Genomic DNA, 14,411 nt, shown 5'->3' with positions numbered 1-14,411 from the left:
CACTCAGAGTCATTTTGAAGGCTTTTGAAGTCTTAGATTAGAACACTTGAGGCAGACATTCAGACTTTTTCACTGGATAAAAGACATTTCATGTTTTGTCATAAACATTTGGGCCAAAAATGTTTTTTCTTCAATTTTGGTCATTAAAAAAATAGTGTTAAACTGTGGAATTAAAAAAGTCTTTGAAGTTAAAGTAAATCTAACCTGCTTTAAGCTGCAGGGACCCTGTCATGGACTAATATGATTTTGAAGCCAGAGGACAGGGTTCAAACAGGTGTTTGTGTGCAGAGGCGATGCAGCACCAGTGCAAATAACACTAAAAATACATTTTACTGTATATCATAACTGATAGATACATTTTATAATATGTGATATGATCTTGTTGGGGTCAAAAAAAAAGGGACTAGATCACAGAGTTAAATGAGCAGATGGGATCGCATTTCGCTGAAGCTGTACTTTGTAAACATTTCCATGTGACAAATACGTGATTGATTGATATAATTATATGGTGTAATATATCATTTAATTACATGAAAAGTTATGTGTATGTTGAAAGGGCCACAAAACAAAAAAGAAAACCCACAAAGCTCAGAGAAAATGCTGAATTGCCTTTATTCACTTATTTAATCCACAAGTTAGAGTGACATACAACAAATAATTTTTATTAATGTTGAGCTATTTTTGTGTTCTGTGCAAGATTACTAATTAGAACGAGCAAACACGTTGAAGCTAAATTCTTCAAGGTGTATTTCAGCAAGGTTTTAAGACACAGTATGAGTTGTTTTGAGCTACAGTGCATTTATACAGTCTCTAGTGAATCATCACTAGATACACAATTGAGCAAACAGGTCCATGACAGGTACTGAAAGCAGGCGTTCACTGCTGGATGAAGTAGCGTCCAATGCAGCCAAGCGTGTGGTTTAGAGCTGCGTTGATGTGAAGCTGCTGGACACAATTAGTACGTTTACGTGATGTTAGAAAAAGTCCAATTTTTGTCATAATAAAACTGGACTAAATCGAATATCTTGAAAATCGGACTAACACACCAAGATAATTCGGTTGGAAGTTGAGCTGGAGGTTTTCATGTTAACACCTCAGTCGGACTTTAAGTGGCATTCTGTACACGCTCCCCCCACCAGCCTCCTTTGGTGTTTACAGATAGGGACTGTTCGTTAGGCATTCAGTTAGGCATTTAAAAAATATATAAGCACTGAAGAAGGACTTGTGTTTTCAATTTTGGCTTAGATGAGAGAGATATAATTAAAAAAAAAAAATTTAAAATTCATTTTAAATTAAAAAAGTCACACCCCAGCCACCCCCCTCCTCTGATAAATAAAGAACAGTCTGGCATGGAAGCTAAGCAATGTCCTGCTGCAGACGCGATCAAAGCTTAACAAATTTTAGCCACCTTAAAGGAATCAATATCAGTTTAAATGCACACTACATTTGAATATTGTCTCCTCTTGAGCTTCCACAACAGCTGATGGAGGCAGCGGTAGGACAGCAGCGCTGGTTGATTATATGTACATGACATGGCAGTTTTCTACCCCACAATTATTCTGAATAAACGGTTATGATTGTGATTGGGTCTTCATCACTGTATAAATAATATACAGTAGGTTTATAGCAACTAGCTGAAAGAGGCAAATCTCTACCTGCCGTGGAGGAGTCAGACATACTTCATCAATAAATGGATTCTCCCTCGGTGCTTATATACTGGGACGAGAACAGCAGTCCAGTAAAATGTCTTAAATCAAGCTTTAACTGTAGCTGGACTAAACTGCGCATGTAAACGTACTGAAAGTGCCTGTACCATAATGGGAAGCTGAGGTTTTTAGCAGTTTCTCTTTGTGTGGATGAGCAGGTCTCTCTGCAGGTTGACTTCCAGACTCCCGACAGTTTTGCTGCCAGGTGGGTCGGTGACCAGAGTCAGTTTATTAAACACTCCTCGACCAAAGTAGTCGGCCACGACGGAGAAACCATCATTAGAGCTGCGTAACTGAAACCAAAGAAAAGACATGAGAACTTGCTTTTACTCAAACATCCCCGGGGTGTTGAGCCACCTGCAACACACTTTAGTCAACCGCTAGAATCAAATCAAAATATATTCTAATGAGTTTTAAATAAAATGAAATAAAATGATTGAAAATCATGCTGAGTGGATAGAAGTGAGTGATTGAACAAACATCTCGTATTGTTTGACTTCATTCTCGTCAAAGCTCGAGTTTTGTTACCTGTCTGTTGAAGTGGTCGTGCAGATCCCGTTTCTGGTCCTGGGCGCGCAGCATGTCCATGACTTTGCGGTTCTCTGGAGTGCAAGTCGGGCACTCTGCCTCGCTCTCGGCATAGCTTTCAAAGCAGTGCTGGTGAAAGGAGTGGCTGCACAGGAAATGAACCGACGGCAGCTCCAGGGGGCTGTTGCACATGTTGCACTTGGTCTTTTGGAATATCTTTGCACTGTGTGGAGAGACATAAGGACAAAGATTACTTGGCTATCTATGACCTCTGTAGGTCCCAGCAGCACAAGTCCCACCCACTTGACAGAGCAACAGAAACTGTAACAACAACAGAAACAAGAGTCACAAAAATAATGAAGGACAGAGCTGCAGTAAGAAACTGGAAGGGCTTATCATTAAAAAAAAACAAGACTTGGGAATAGAGAACCTAAGTGATGAGTCCTAAAGCCCCCAAATTAATTAGCATTTCAGCACCTCTGGTTTCTTTGTGTCAAAGTATGGTTTTTTTTTTTGAATGGGTATTTGGTTACGAAGCCTGAAATAAGCTCTGTGGTTAACACAAGCTGAAGAGACTTTCATCGTTTTGTTCTACGTCATAAAATAAGTCAGTGAATACCCCAACGTGAACCTTGAACTGTTTTAAAAAAAGGTGGCTGCTAATAATTGGCTCAATTAGACTACAGAATGTCATCACGCCGAACCATACCGAACACAGCTTTACAGCCTTGCAGTGTAGTGTGGTTCATTTATAAAAATCCTGAAAGTGGTGTTTATTTGTGAAGATTAGCTTGCTGAACAAAACAAGTATCAAATACATTCGTTTACCACAGATCTTATTTTCTACAATAATACAAAATTCAATGACCCCCCCCCCCCCAAAATATAATCTTAAGGGAAACACAATGCAATGGAAAAATCTCATATTCTTTTTGATGATACAACCAGGGCGACGTTAGCTTCCAGGTTAGCCTACACTCTATGGGGGCACTCTAAGATAAATATGTAACCTGAGCATCCATGAGTAAAGGTCATGTGAAATCCCATCCCTCATACGTATATGACCCACCTGGTTTTGAGCTCCTGGATCTCGGACCGCAAGTGAGCCGTCTCTTCGCGGTACTGGCTGATTTTGCGTTCGTCGTCCTCTATCTGCTGGCTCTCCCTCTGCAGCTTATTGATGAGGTAGTCTTTGATGACGGAGAGAGTTGCTGTCGAGTTGTGCGCCAACGTTTGCACCACTACAGCAGCAGAAAAATCATACATGTTAAGCTGTGCTTCCTTTCAAACAACATCCCGCTGATGCTGAGAGATCTCAGCACTCTCTGTCTTCATCTGAACTGACTGTAATCACAACCAAAACAAGTGTGCATAAAGTATGAGGTAAAATGTCCAGCAGCTCACCGAGTAATGGAGGCATCAGGTTGTTTTGGTCGATGTGTTGGAGGACCTCACTGATGTAGGCCTTGCAGTCCTCCTCTTTTCTGGCAAAGTATCCCAAGGCCTGCTCCCAGAGGCATCCCTCCTGGTCCCCATAGCGCTTGCAGGCCTCGACCACTTTTCCATACTCTTCATTCTGCATGTGGTAGTGCATAATCTGCTGGTACCTGCACACAAATGCAAATCAGGCCCAATTTACCCACAGTTATGACATGCAAATTTCATATGGCTGGACGATATGGCTTTGAAATAATATCATGATATTTATAGGCTATATAGCGAAATGCTATATATTTTTTGATATTTTGAGATCTCCTCTAAACTACTGTAAACTACTAAAATACAAAATTATTAACTGAACTACAGATACAAATAAAGTAGCTACTGCCATAAAATAAATTTACAAAAACTTATGCCATAAAAAAGTTGAAGTTCTCAAAATTTGTTTACATTGACTGTATTTTATATTCAAAATTCAAATTTGCGCAATTTGAGGGTTAATGGAAACCCGCGTACTGTCAAGTGTTTTGTCAGTTAATTAATTAGTTATTGGCTTTTTCCTGCTTCAAACTATCGTTATTATAAGGGGCCTTAAAAATCCACTATCAGCAGACCTCTAGAGTAAACAAATAATATGAGTGATGAGTTGTTATGTTAGGATGTGCTTCTTCATCACATGAACTGGCTTTATACATATTCAGGTGCGGTTCTGTCACTTACAGTTTGCCCTTTTCATAAAGGTAGAGGACGCCTTCTTTGAAGTTGTGCATCTGGCAGAGGACCAAAGCCTTATCAAACACAGTGTTATCACCCTTCAACAGTGACACCGCTTCTTCCTGCAGGACCTTTTTTCTCTGATAAACATCAGAAAAAAAGAAATTTTCATAACAACATAACCACACTGCAATCTCTGTTTACAGCAAAATGTGTTATAAATGTATTAATAGCTAGTTTGTGTGTTCTGTACTGACCACAGGGTCCTGTTCGTGCGCCCAGTCTTGTAGCCGGAGCTCCAGCAGTGTGTCATACACACCCTGGGGAGAGCGGGGGTCCACCTCAATCATGTGCTCCAGGAAGGCTTTCAGCTCACGTGGGTTGTTGGCAAAAATTGGGATGAATTCCTCGGAGTTGGCCTTCAACAATAACAAACATTTATAGAAGCATTTCAGACATCATAAGATCACTACTGGTAATTTCAGGGCCGCAGGGATATTACAGAATCACGTGAATATGACAGTTAAGCGCCGCAGACTGACCTTGTTGGCCCGCCCCCTGCCTAGGCTGTCTTTTTCTGCAGTGTCTCCGCTGGGTTGGTAGTTGGTGCATAAACCCTTCAGGAGCAGTGTGGTGCCTTCAGGGATGTGATGCATCAGCGTTTTGCCGTAACGCTTCATGTTGCTCTCAGCTTGTTCGAAAGGTAGACGTCCGATGTAACGCAGCCCTTCCTGATAGTTCTGGGTTTCAGAGGGAAACATAGGAAAGCCCTTTAAAGAAATGTGTAACATTGCTGGTTTTATCTTTTTATTAAAGTGATGTATTCTGTCATTCAGACCAGTGAGAGAGAGAGAGAGAGAGAGAGCAACAGTGATTATGTTCTGATTGAAAGATAGAAGGCTGTCTTAAACTTATTTTTCCATTGAAGCCTTCAATATTGATCATAATTGTCAACAGGAGGGACACTTGCCACCACTTCTTACAGTAAACCCACTGCAGTCCAATACTTTCACATCAGTGCCATCACTCAACAGAATTAGAGGACAAACCACAACTCCCATTTAATCCCATCAGGCCCATCAGGTTTTCTGGTAGTACCCAGAATTAGGTCATCTTCCAGTGAGGGTGGCCTCAGTCACTCTGGAAAAAGCTGTCTGCTTAGCTGAGCTCCAGCACAACTGTGTCCACATTTAAAAGCAAATGTATAACTTTCTTATACCCACAGGCTTATGATTAAATACTATGTGTTGAAAAAAGAGTCATACAGGTGCAAGCTTTCAAAAAAACAACTTTCATGAGAAAAAAAGGTAACACTTGCACACACCTGTGCAGCACAGGGGTTTCTATTTGATTGTGTTGATTATGTTCTTTTGACTGTGTTAGTGTCAATGACAATGGTTATCCTGTATTCTTATTTATATGCAATTACATAGAGTGCAGTTACACGGACAGCAACATAGTGATGCGCTGATATGCTGCTGATATGTTGATTAATGTGCATTGTCCTAATTCAATTAATTTAATTAAAAAAAACCAAAAACATGAGTAATCTGTCTATGAGGCTTATCACCGTTATGATTATATTCAGGTTATGAAGTTTACTTAAGAATACTACAAGCACCCTGATGTGTAAATTGCACAGCAGACCTTCAACAGCATGCACATTTTAAAACAAATTCAAAACAACAAACTCTGCTACATGCAGGTTTATCTTTAAGAGTTAAAAATCTTAAACAGTATAGGCCACAGAAACCGGGTGCTGGCCTGTATATGACGTTATTAGAAACTGTTTAAACTACTTCATTTTAACACATTAAACTTCCACTGCTATTTATAATTCTCATAGCCACTCACAAAGTCAGCTAGGATAAAGTGTCCAGGAAATAAAGACAAGGACAAGGTTATAAAAAATAAAGGGCACAACAGTTAATTGTGCCCTATTTTATAATTTTAAGATCAACGTTTGTGCATGAAATGGGAGGAGGTCCAGAAGAGAATAAATCCAGTTTTAAGTGTCTAAGTATGACACCAGTTGGTTAAAAATAAAAAAAAAAGATGCAGTTTGAGACGGTGCCTAACTTTAGCTTGTCAGCTCCTCACTGTGAAGTTGTATCTGCGCACTGAATAGATCACATAAGACGTCAAGCTGCTTCAACTACTGACTACTGTTAAATGTTTAATGACCCCCTGATGATTATGAGACGAGATCTAAAGTTATCCATAGCACCTTTTTTCAATGATTTTCAACAGATATCAGATATGTTTGTGTGTTTAGATTTGACTGAGATATGACTCAGAGGAGGTGGTGTGCCGTTTGTAGAAACTGCGACAGGCAGGGGAAAAAAATGACTAAAAATATGCATGCTGTTTTTTTTACCTTGAGGTCTTCCAGCTGGATCTTCAGGTACCATTCATGGTGCATGTGTTTCTCAGCCAAGAAAACAGCGTGGCTGTGGTAGCCGGCCTGCCGGAGAACCTTGATGGCGATCTCAACATCAAAATGGACCTCGCCTTCACTGCTCTGTTGACATACCGGACAACGGTGTCATAATATGCTAGATATTAGTGACCTGTTCATTAACCCTTAGGGCTGCTTTAATATTACACACACTCATATCGCTCTGCACACAAAAGGCACATTTCAAAATCAAACTTTAAAAAATATTATTTTGTCATGATGAAATAAATAAAAACAAAAACAAAAAACAAAAAAATATTTGAAATACACTACATGCTAGGCAGATTTTTATCACAGCCTGAAATACGTCAATGATAAGCAGCAACACAGATTTTTATACTTTTTTTGTGCAGTCGAACACACACTCATACCGCTCTGTACAAGAAATGCACTTCAGTATTCAGGCTATAAAATTATATATATTAACATGATTTTTTACTTTCATTGAGGGTTTTTTTTTTCAAACCAAAATCAATCCTAACCATATTTATCAAATATTCATTAATATTCTGAACTTTCTGAGTTTAAACAAGATTAAACAAATGGCATACGTTCTGGCGACAAATCTTGCCAAAATATATGCCATATGCATGAACACAGCCAAAATGATCAAAAAGTGAAGAATGAAAAGTGCGTACAATGCCCCAAACAGTCCCTAAGGGTTATGAGACTAAGCTTTGAACTATGTTGTTCTGTTACTGACGCCCATCTGTGGAAACAAATGATTTATCTTACTACAGTCATCGCAGAAAAGCAGTTGGATTTTACTGCATAAGTAGCTGCACTTTTTCATTTGCATTTATCATCAACTGCTACATCCCACAGCACTACTTTTACTGCTCAGTCACCTTAATGAACTCTTCCAGTTTGGAGCTGTCCTTCAGCTTGGTGTAACAGTTGAGCAGCAGTGTGGTGTGGTCTGCGTTGGCGAGTGACTGCCTGTGCAGGGCTTGCAGATATGCGGTCAGATTATGGATCCTCTGCGCATCCAAGAACTTCCTAATGACGTATGATGGCTCCAGTTTCCCAATGGTGCTGCAAGAAAACACAGTGATGTTTTAGAGTGGGTATTATTGGATGATCAGCAATCCAGTCTCTGAAAGCTAGGCAATTCTTTACAGAATTTTGCAGGCATTTTTTGGAAATGCTGTGGCCTAAAATGCTTGATTTCACAGCATGTTTTCTAAAAAAATTGCAATGCATGTTGTAAAGTTTGGGGACTTTTTTGTGCAATAAATTTGCAGGAGCAAGTGCAAAAATAATCAGGATTTTTTTTGGTGTGTGTATGTGTGTATAATCTAAGGCAAATTGTTCCAGTGAGAATAAAACTGCACCTAACTTCAGGGACATTCAACAGATGTGGATGCTACACCCTTTGTCATGGTGATTTTTTCTTGTCTGCTGTCCTCACCTTTCAGCCATTTTCAGGGTTTGTTTTGCAGTAGGGGGACTTTCATTTGTGTTCTATAACAACATGGCCTGTGGTGCAAAACAGTTTTCCCCCAGTTTTGGGCAGAACATCAGGACATTGCCTTGCACAGACTTTAGTGGTATTTTTTTGTTGGTAAATGTGAAATGTTGGTGTTGCACATGTCTGCATCTTTACAATCACAAACAAGGAAGGGAAACTGCGATTATAGCATTAAAGCAATAACAAAAAGTGTGATACTGAAAATGAACCATGACAAAAAAATCAGCATGGCACATTTTCTTTCTCTATATATATTTAACCCTTAGGGCCCACTTTAATATTACATCTCATTCATTTCAAAATCACGCTTTAAATTTTTTTTTTACATTAATATTTTTTTTTTTCATTATAAATGAATGTTTTTTAAATGGAAAAAAAATAGTATTTTAAATATACTAGATGCTAAGTAGATTAGCATTTTTTGATCTTCACAGCCATATGATTTACAGCAACATTGATTGTGACAGTGCACCTAGTGGAAATAGCATGTATTTTCTCCATCTGCCAAACATGGTAAAAATTATGTCATCAGGTGGAAAATAGTAAAAATAACAAATGCCAAGGCAAAAGCCCAAAATGACAACCAGAAATAATACAATGCGTATTTTTATGCTTTGATGGCTGTGGGATCAAAAACTGCAGTTTGAATGGATTTCAGTGGCTCATTTTTTGCACTTTACAGAATGAATGTAATAATTTTGTTTACACAGTGTATTTAAGCCTTACTGTAGGAGCTGATTCCAAGATTAAACAAAAATGCAAAATCATCGTGCATATCACCATTTAACACTAAGTTTAAAAAAGTGTAAGCCCTAGAAAATCTTTGGTGATGCCGTTACCGAATGTACTGCTGGATGGCGCCGTCATGGTCTCCCTTCAGGTAAAGGTGATCACCGTACTGCCTGAAGATCTCCGACAGTCCGTCACTGTCCAGGTGCTGACTTTTAGCCAGATTTATGGCCATCACAAACAGGTTCTTCTTAAACAGCATCTAGAGAGACAAACAAAGAGATGAAGACCCTAATAGCTGATCCAAAGTACAATCAGTCAGTGAGCACATTTAGAAGAGACCCAACTCCTCAGTAATGAAGCATCTTCCCTCTGGACTCACCTCCAGTTTGGTCTGTGTGTCTTTCTCCTGAAGAACAAACATGTTTCCATCTCTGGTCAGGATGTAGAAGGAGCCCCACTCTGCCACCACATCAATAACGTCATCGAAAGAGGCACTGTAGGCGATGAACTTGTTGTCCAGGTCATAGACAGTCAGCAGCTGTTTGTCTGATGGAGAGCTCTCCCTGCTGCCAAACCCCGGCCTAAGTGGAAAAATAAATGCTGTCAACAAGCTCAAAGGAAATAGTGAGACTTTGGGAAGCTGCTGAGCAATCATTGGATTAAAAACATGTATTTTTCATATTGTAAATCAGTCAGGCTGGCATGGCTGTTTCTTGTGTACCGCCCTCAATGGGGTGAAACTTTCAAGCATGTTGTGGTAACAGCAGATTATAATGTGCAGCAGATTTTGTGCTGAACTCTGGTATCTTTCACATGGAAGAGCAAGTTAAAAAGTGAAGTTAATTATATTTAATCTAGATAGCCAAATATCACAAACGGATTCTGTTTTGGGATACCACAACACACAGCGTGACATGCCTTTAACACTCAAGCTAACGTTTACCAAACCTGCAGATGTGCTCAGTTTGCCAGTCTTGATAGTTTGGCGCTTAAGCTAGCTACCATATATCATATTCTCGTCACATGATCACTTGGACAATGTTAACATACATATTATCCAGCATCATCATGGCATATCTGTATAGCTCAAAAAATGCCAAAGAAAATAAGAAATTACTAATTTAATTGGGTTTTCGCTATTTATTTTATCTATTGTTGATTTATGTTTGTTTATGTAAAATAAGCATTTACTTTTAAGATTACTACTGGCTATTTAAAATAAAAAAAAAAAACAACTGAAAATTATGATGGAGATGGGTTTGCCTTTTTTAGGGCAGAGCAGAATGATTTTTTCTGCAGGAGTTACTGTTCTCCTGCCAACTAGGGATGGGGATGGTTAATTTTTATTGATACTGATACCATTATCTAGACTCCCTAACGATCCACGTCTTTATCAATACCACTATCGATACCACTATTGATACTTTTCTATTATTTGGCGGAAAAGAGACAATACCTTTTTAACAGAACTGGAATTATTTCATTTTCACACTTTAGTGTTGGTTAATGTCTACTGCCACTTTCAGGTCTGTTTTGGTGATTAGGAAATAAATTATTGTTGTTGGTTTTTTTTATTTATAAAGATCTTGGCATCAGTAGTTTTAATGATGTATAATAAGGTGATTAAAGCTCATGTTAGGACATTAAACACGTTGTGATTCCATCTCTATTTTACATTGCTGGGAAAGAAAAAAAATATTCAAATCTACCAAAAAGTACGTTTTCGTTTTCTTAATGTTACATTGAATAAACTAGGGGTCTGAGGGTCCAGGTGGGGAAAAAAACTTCTTCTCAAAAAATATCTTGACAATGAACTCGCTCTACAAGAATCTTATCCCCACAATGATCAGCGCAGCTTCATCCACTTTATTCGGTGTTGTCCTTACTTGTTGGGTGACTTTGTGTCCCTGATGAGTAAAAACAGATATCCGCGGTGCCAGTGGGCCAACAGCTTGTGTCCATCGAAGGCAAAGCAGGGCCCTCGTTCGTCAGGCTGGTACAGGTACACACAGTCATCACCAGCCACGATGAACTGGGAGTCCTGGGAGGGGTCTGCCAGGGAGGAGCAGCGCAGCGCACAGCCATGTGTATCCAGCTCTATTTTAGGATACTCCTTGATGGACAGAGTGTAGCACTAAGTGGGGGGACACAAGAGGGAAGAGGACAGGAGGTCAAAACAGCAGTCTCTAGAGGACAGTCATGGAAAAACATCAGCTTTAGGTTGAAAACATTATACTATCATTAGGTCAGGATTCATACACATTTTACCAGTAAATTTCAATTACTTTAAGGCAAACTTTCAAGACCAGAAATTCTCTAAAATGACCATTGACACTCCTTTTCAGTTCTTTGTAATTATTATTGGATTTCCTAATCTAAGAAAGTCCTTGAAAACCTTATGTGTTATTTTATAGGTTTGTGGAACACATTTGTATTACTTTTCTGAAATTTTCAGGGTATATTCAGTTTTCCAAAACTTTTCCAAGCTTGGAAATTGCTACATGTAAATTAACTTTTCCAGGTTTTTCATGACAGTACAACCCTGTTGGGTTCTCTATAAAACTTGCTGTATAAATTGACAAATGAGGTTTAAGCTAAAAGTAAGGCAAAGTTAAGAGCGTTTATCTTCTCCATGCACTCAGATGTTGCAGAAGTGACCAGACTTACGTGGACTTTCTCCAAAGTGGCGACAAACAGATGTGTGACCTTTGCCACCTGGCGGAAAGCGAGGCCTGTGACCGGGCTGCTTCCCTCATGCAGAGTCAGAGTTTTACTGTGACGATCTCTGGTGATGTCACCTTTGGTCAAAACCACACTGCCGTCTGTGAAGCCTGTCAAGCATCATAACAACCATTAAAAACTGGGACAAGTGAAAAAGGAGTGGCCAAGGAGTGCTCACTCTGTATCTTACCAATAGCCATGAAGTTGAGGTTTTCATGCACACCGAGGCAAGACACTTCAGTCGGTTTGTTGCCAGGAATTGCAGGGAAAATCCTTGTGCACAGAGGATTTCCACTGTCCCTCTTGTCAAGGTTCCACACTTTTACCTGAAAAATGAAATTCAATTAAGTGGTGGTCCATTAAAGTCATTTACACAATGGTTCTATGTTAAGCTTCTCTGGGAAACTGCTCACTTACTAAAGGGTTTATTCCGTGTTCATCCTGCCCCACTGACACAAGAATGCTGTGCTGCTTCAGCTGGTAGAGATGTGTCACACGCAGCTTGTATGCCTGAAAAGAAGTCAGCTGCAGGGAGCGCGTCATGAGCCAGATCTTGCCGTCCATATGTGACATTTAAGTTAAGGACTATTTTGTACAGTTGGGCCGAAGCAAAACTGTCAATTTTAACCCTGCTAACCAATTATTAAATGTAGTATGCTGCATTAAGAATTGTAGCTGTCGTTTCTGTGCTCCAATAATGCAAAAGCTCTGCATGCTGCATGAACTGGATTTTGTATAGAAGGATCATGACCCTTACCATCTTCATGCAGAGTACTTTTTCATTCATGCAATTCAAACATTTATGTTGGCTTGCTTGATCAGTAACGATGCCTCCAAACCACAACTGAAACCTTAGACCAGGGACACTCAACTTGCATTGCTTGGGGGCCACTTTTGCAAAATGACAGGAGGCTAGGGGCCAGATGCAGCACCCCCATACATGTTTCTAGGATTTTAGGATGTTTCTAGGATTTTAGGATGTTTCTAGGATTTTGGGACATTTCTAGAATTTAAGCATGGACATTTCTAGAATTTAAGCATGGACATTTCTGAGATTTTAGGACATTTCTGAGATTTTAGGACACTTCTCAGATTTTAAGACCTTTCTCAGATTTTAAGACATTTCTAGGATTTTACAACATTCCTAGGATTTTGGGACATTTCTAGGATTTTAGGACATTTCTAGCATATTTTGGACAATTCTCAGATATTAGGGCATTTCTCAGATTTTAAGACATTTCTGGAATTTTACCAAGGTTTGGCCTGCGTGCTAGAAGTTGAGTATCACTGTTTTAGGAGATAAAAGCTGTCACTTTGCAGCGTTCAAAACATAAAAAAGCTATGCATGCATGCATGGGTCGTTTGTACATAGGACGGAACATATCCCCTCCATCACTGTGCAAAGGACTTTTCTTTTGTATATACACTCCAAAAATTAATGTTGTCTTGCTTGTCAAGGATTGAAACTGTCACACCACATTTATAACCCCCAAGGAGTATCGTTTTTGTCAATAGCAATGTAAGTCAATACGCTTAAAACTGCTCAGTGTAGAAAACAATCCAAATGGGAAATAACTGCCAACGACTTCTGGAGATTATCGTTAATTAACTTTAACGATAACAAGATACTTAAACAGTTTGTTGTGACGCTGTTTTCAATACAAACAAACAGAATATAGTCTGACTGTGTCGCTCAGTCTTTCGCTCACTGGTACATTTACTGTTAAAATAAAACTATTCGTTTCCACGACAGATACCAAATTACGCCTGCTTTAAATTTACTGTCACATTTGCAGAGTTGTAACTAGCATCAGCTGCTGTGAGCTAGCATAACATTAGCTTAGCATGCTAACCAATGCAGTTGAAGGATATCTCCCAGAACAATATGACCCCGGCCGGAGTCACAAGCCGATATTCCGCTTGGAACAGCAAAGTTTTTGCCATTGTCCACCGGGTCCTTTACCGTGTCTTTATCAAAGAAGACAAATTTTCTCCACTGTAAGAACGCTGCCATTTTGCTAGCGTTAGCAAGACTAGCTTTAGCAGGGCGTAGTCACGTGACATAAAGTCACGCGGGCATACCGGTCACTGCGACTCACTCATGTTAAAGGGAAACCACGCCCGTTACATTTTTGTGCGATCAAAATGGAGTTAATGGTCGGGGAAAATATTCTGAATCTGTTCATTATAATATTTAAAATATGAATATATAAATATTGTAAAATATTTAATTCATAAATATATATTGACTCAAAAGAAACCAAAAACACAAGAATTCAAAGCAGAAAAAGGACACCATATACAAACATTACAGTGAACACTAGACATTTGTAAAACTGTTTGATACTATGGTTTGATATGTATAGTTGTATATAGTTTTTCCTGCGTGATTTCTGTCTTTGTTTTGTCTTTTTTTGTTTTTCTTATTTCCTGTTTTCAGTGGTCTTCTTTTGTCACCTGATTTAATTTCTAAATACGCCTGAGTCATGTATGAAATATGTACGGGAAAAACAAATTTTAAAAAAAGGAACTACGTCTTTAAAAAAAAAAAAAATCATACATGATATTCTGGTGGTCTAGGACAGTTAAAAAATATTAGTAAACATGCACAACTCCATCTCAAAAAACTAGAGTGCAAAAA

The 14,411-nt window shown here is 39.0% G+C and overlaps 1 protein-coding gene across 1 annotated transcript; it reads right to left on the bottom strand.

Annotated features, from left to right (window-relative positions):
* Positions 1–588: 588 nt before the first annotated feature.
* On the bottom strand, positions 589–13,812 carry vps11 (VPS11 core subunit of CORVET and HOPS complexes). The gene is made up of 16 exons (XM_042499733.1): positions 13,643–13,812; positions 12,188–12,336; positions 11,961–12,096; positions 11,717–11,880; positions 10,936–11,183; positions 9,429–9,630; positions 9,157–9,308; positions 7,695–7,881; positions 6,766–6,909; positions 4,931–5,128; positions 4,646–4,807; positions 4,395–4,528; positions 3,639–3,841; positions 3,304–3,475; positions 2,235–2,457; positions 589–1,999 (listed from the first exon to the last, which is right to left on the bottom strand). The coding sequence occupies exons 1-16, from the start codon at positions 13,782–13,784 to the stop codon at positions 1,835–1,837; spliced, it is 2,781 nt and encodes a 926-aa protein (XP_042355667.1). The 5' UTR covers positions 13,785–13,812; the 3' UTR covers positions 589–1,834.
* Positions 13,813–14,411: the final 599 nt, after the last annotated feature.

This window comes from Plectropomus leopardus, chromosome 13, assembly GCF_008729295.1.
Source record: "Plectropomus leopardus isolate mb chromosome 13, YSFRI_Pleo_2.0, whole genome shotgun sequence".
In the NCBI taxonomy this organism is placed as follows: Eukaryota; Metazoa; Chordata; class Actinopteri; order Perciformes; family Serranidae; genus Plectropomus; species Plectropomus leopardus.
This window is presented reverse-complemented; position numbering and strand designations above follow the sequence as displayed.

What these genes read in the sequence shown, in the direction of transcription:
- vps11 (XM_042499733.1), bottom strand. Translation starts at nt 13,784, where the DNA reads ATGGCAGCGTTCTTACAGTGGAGAAAATTTGTCTTCTTTGATAAAGAC. An exon ending in GGGTCATATTGTTCTGGGAG is followed by an intron (nt 12,337 to 13,642) that starts ATATCCTTCAAC and finishes CTTAAATGTCAC; the next exon opens with ATATGGACGGCAAGATCTGG. An exon ending in CCTGATGCCTCCATTACTCG is followed by an intron (nt 3,476 to 3,638) that starts GTGAGCTGCTGG and finishes CTGCTGCTGTAG; the next exon opens with TGGTGCAAACGTTGGCGCAC.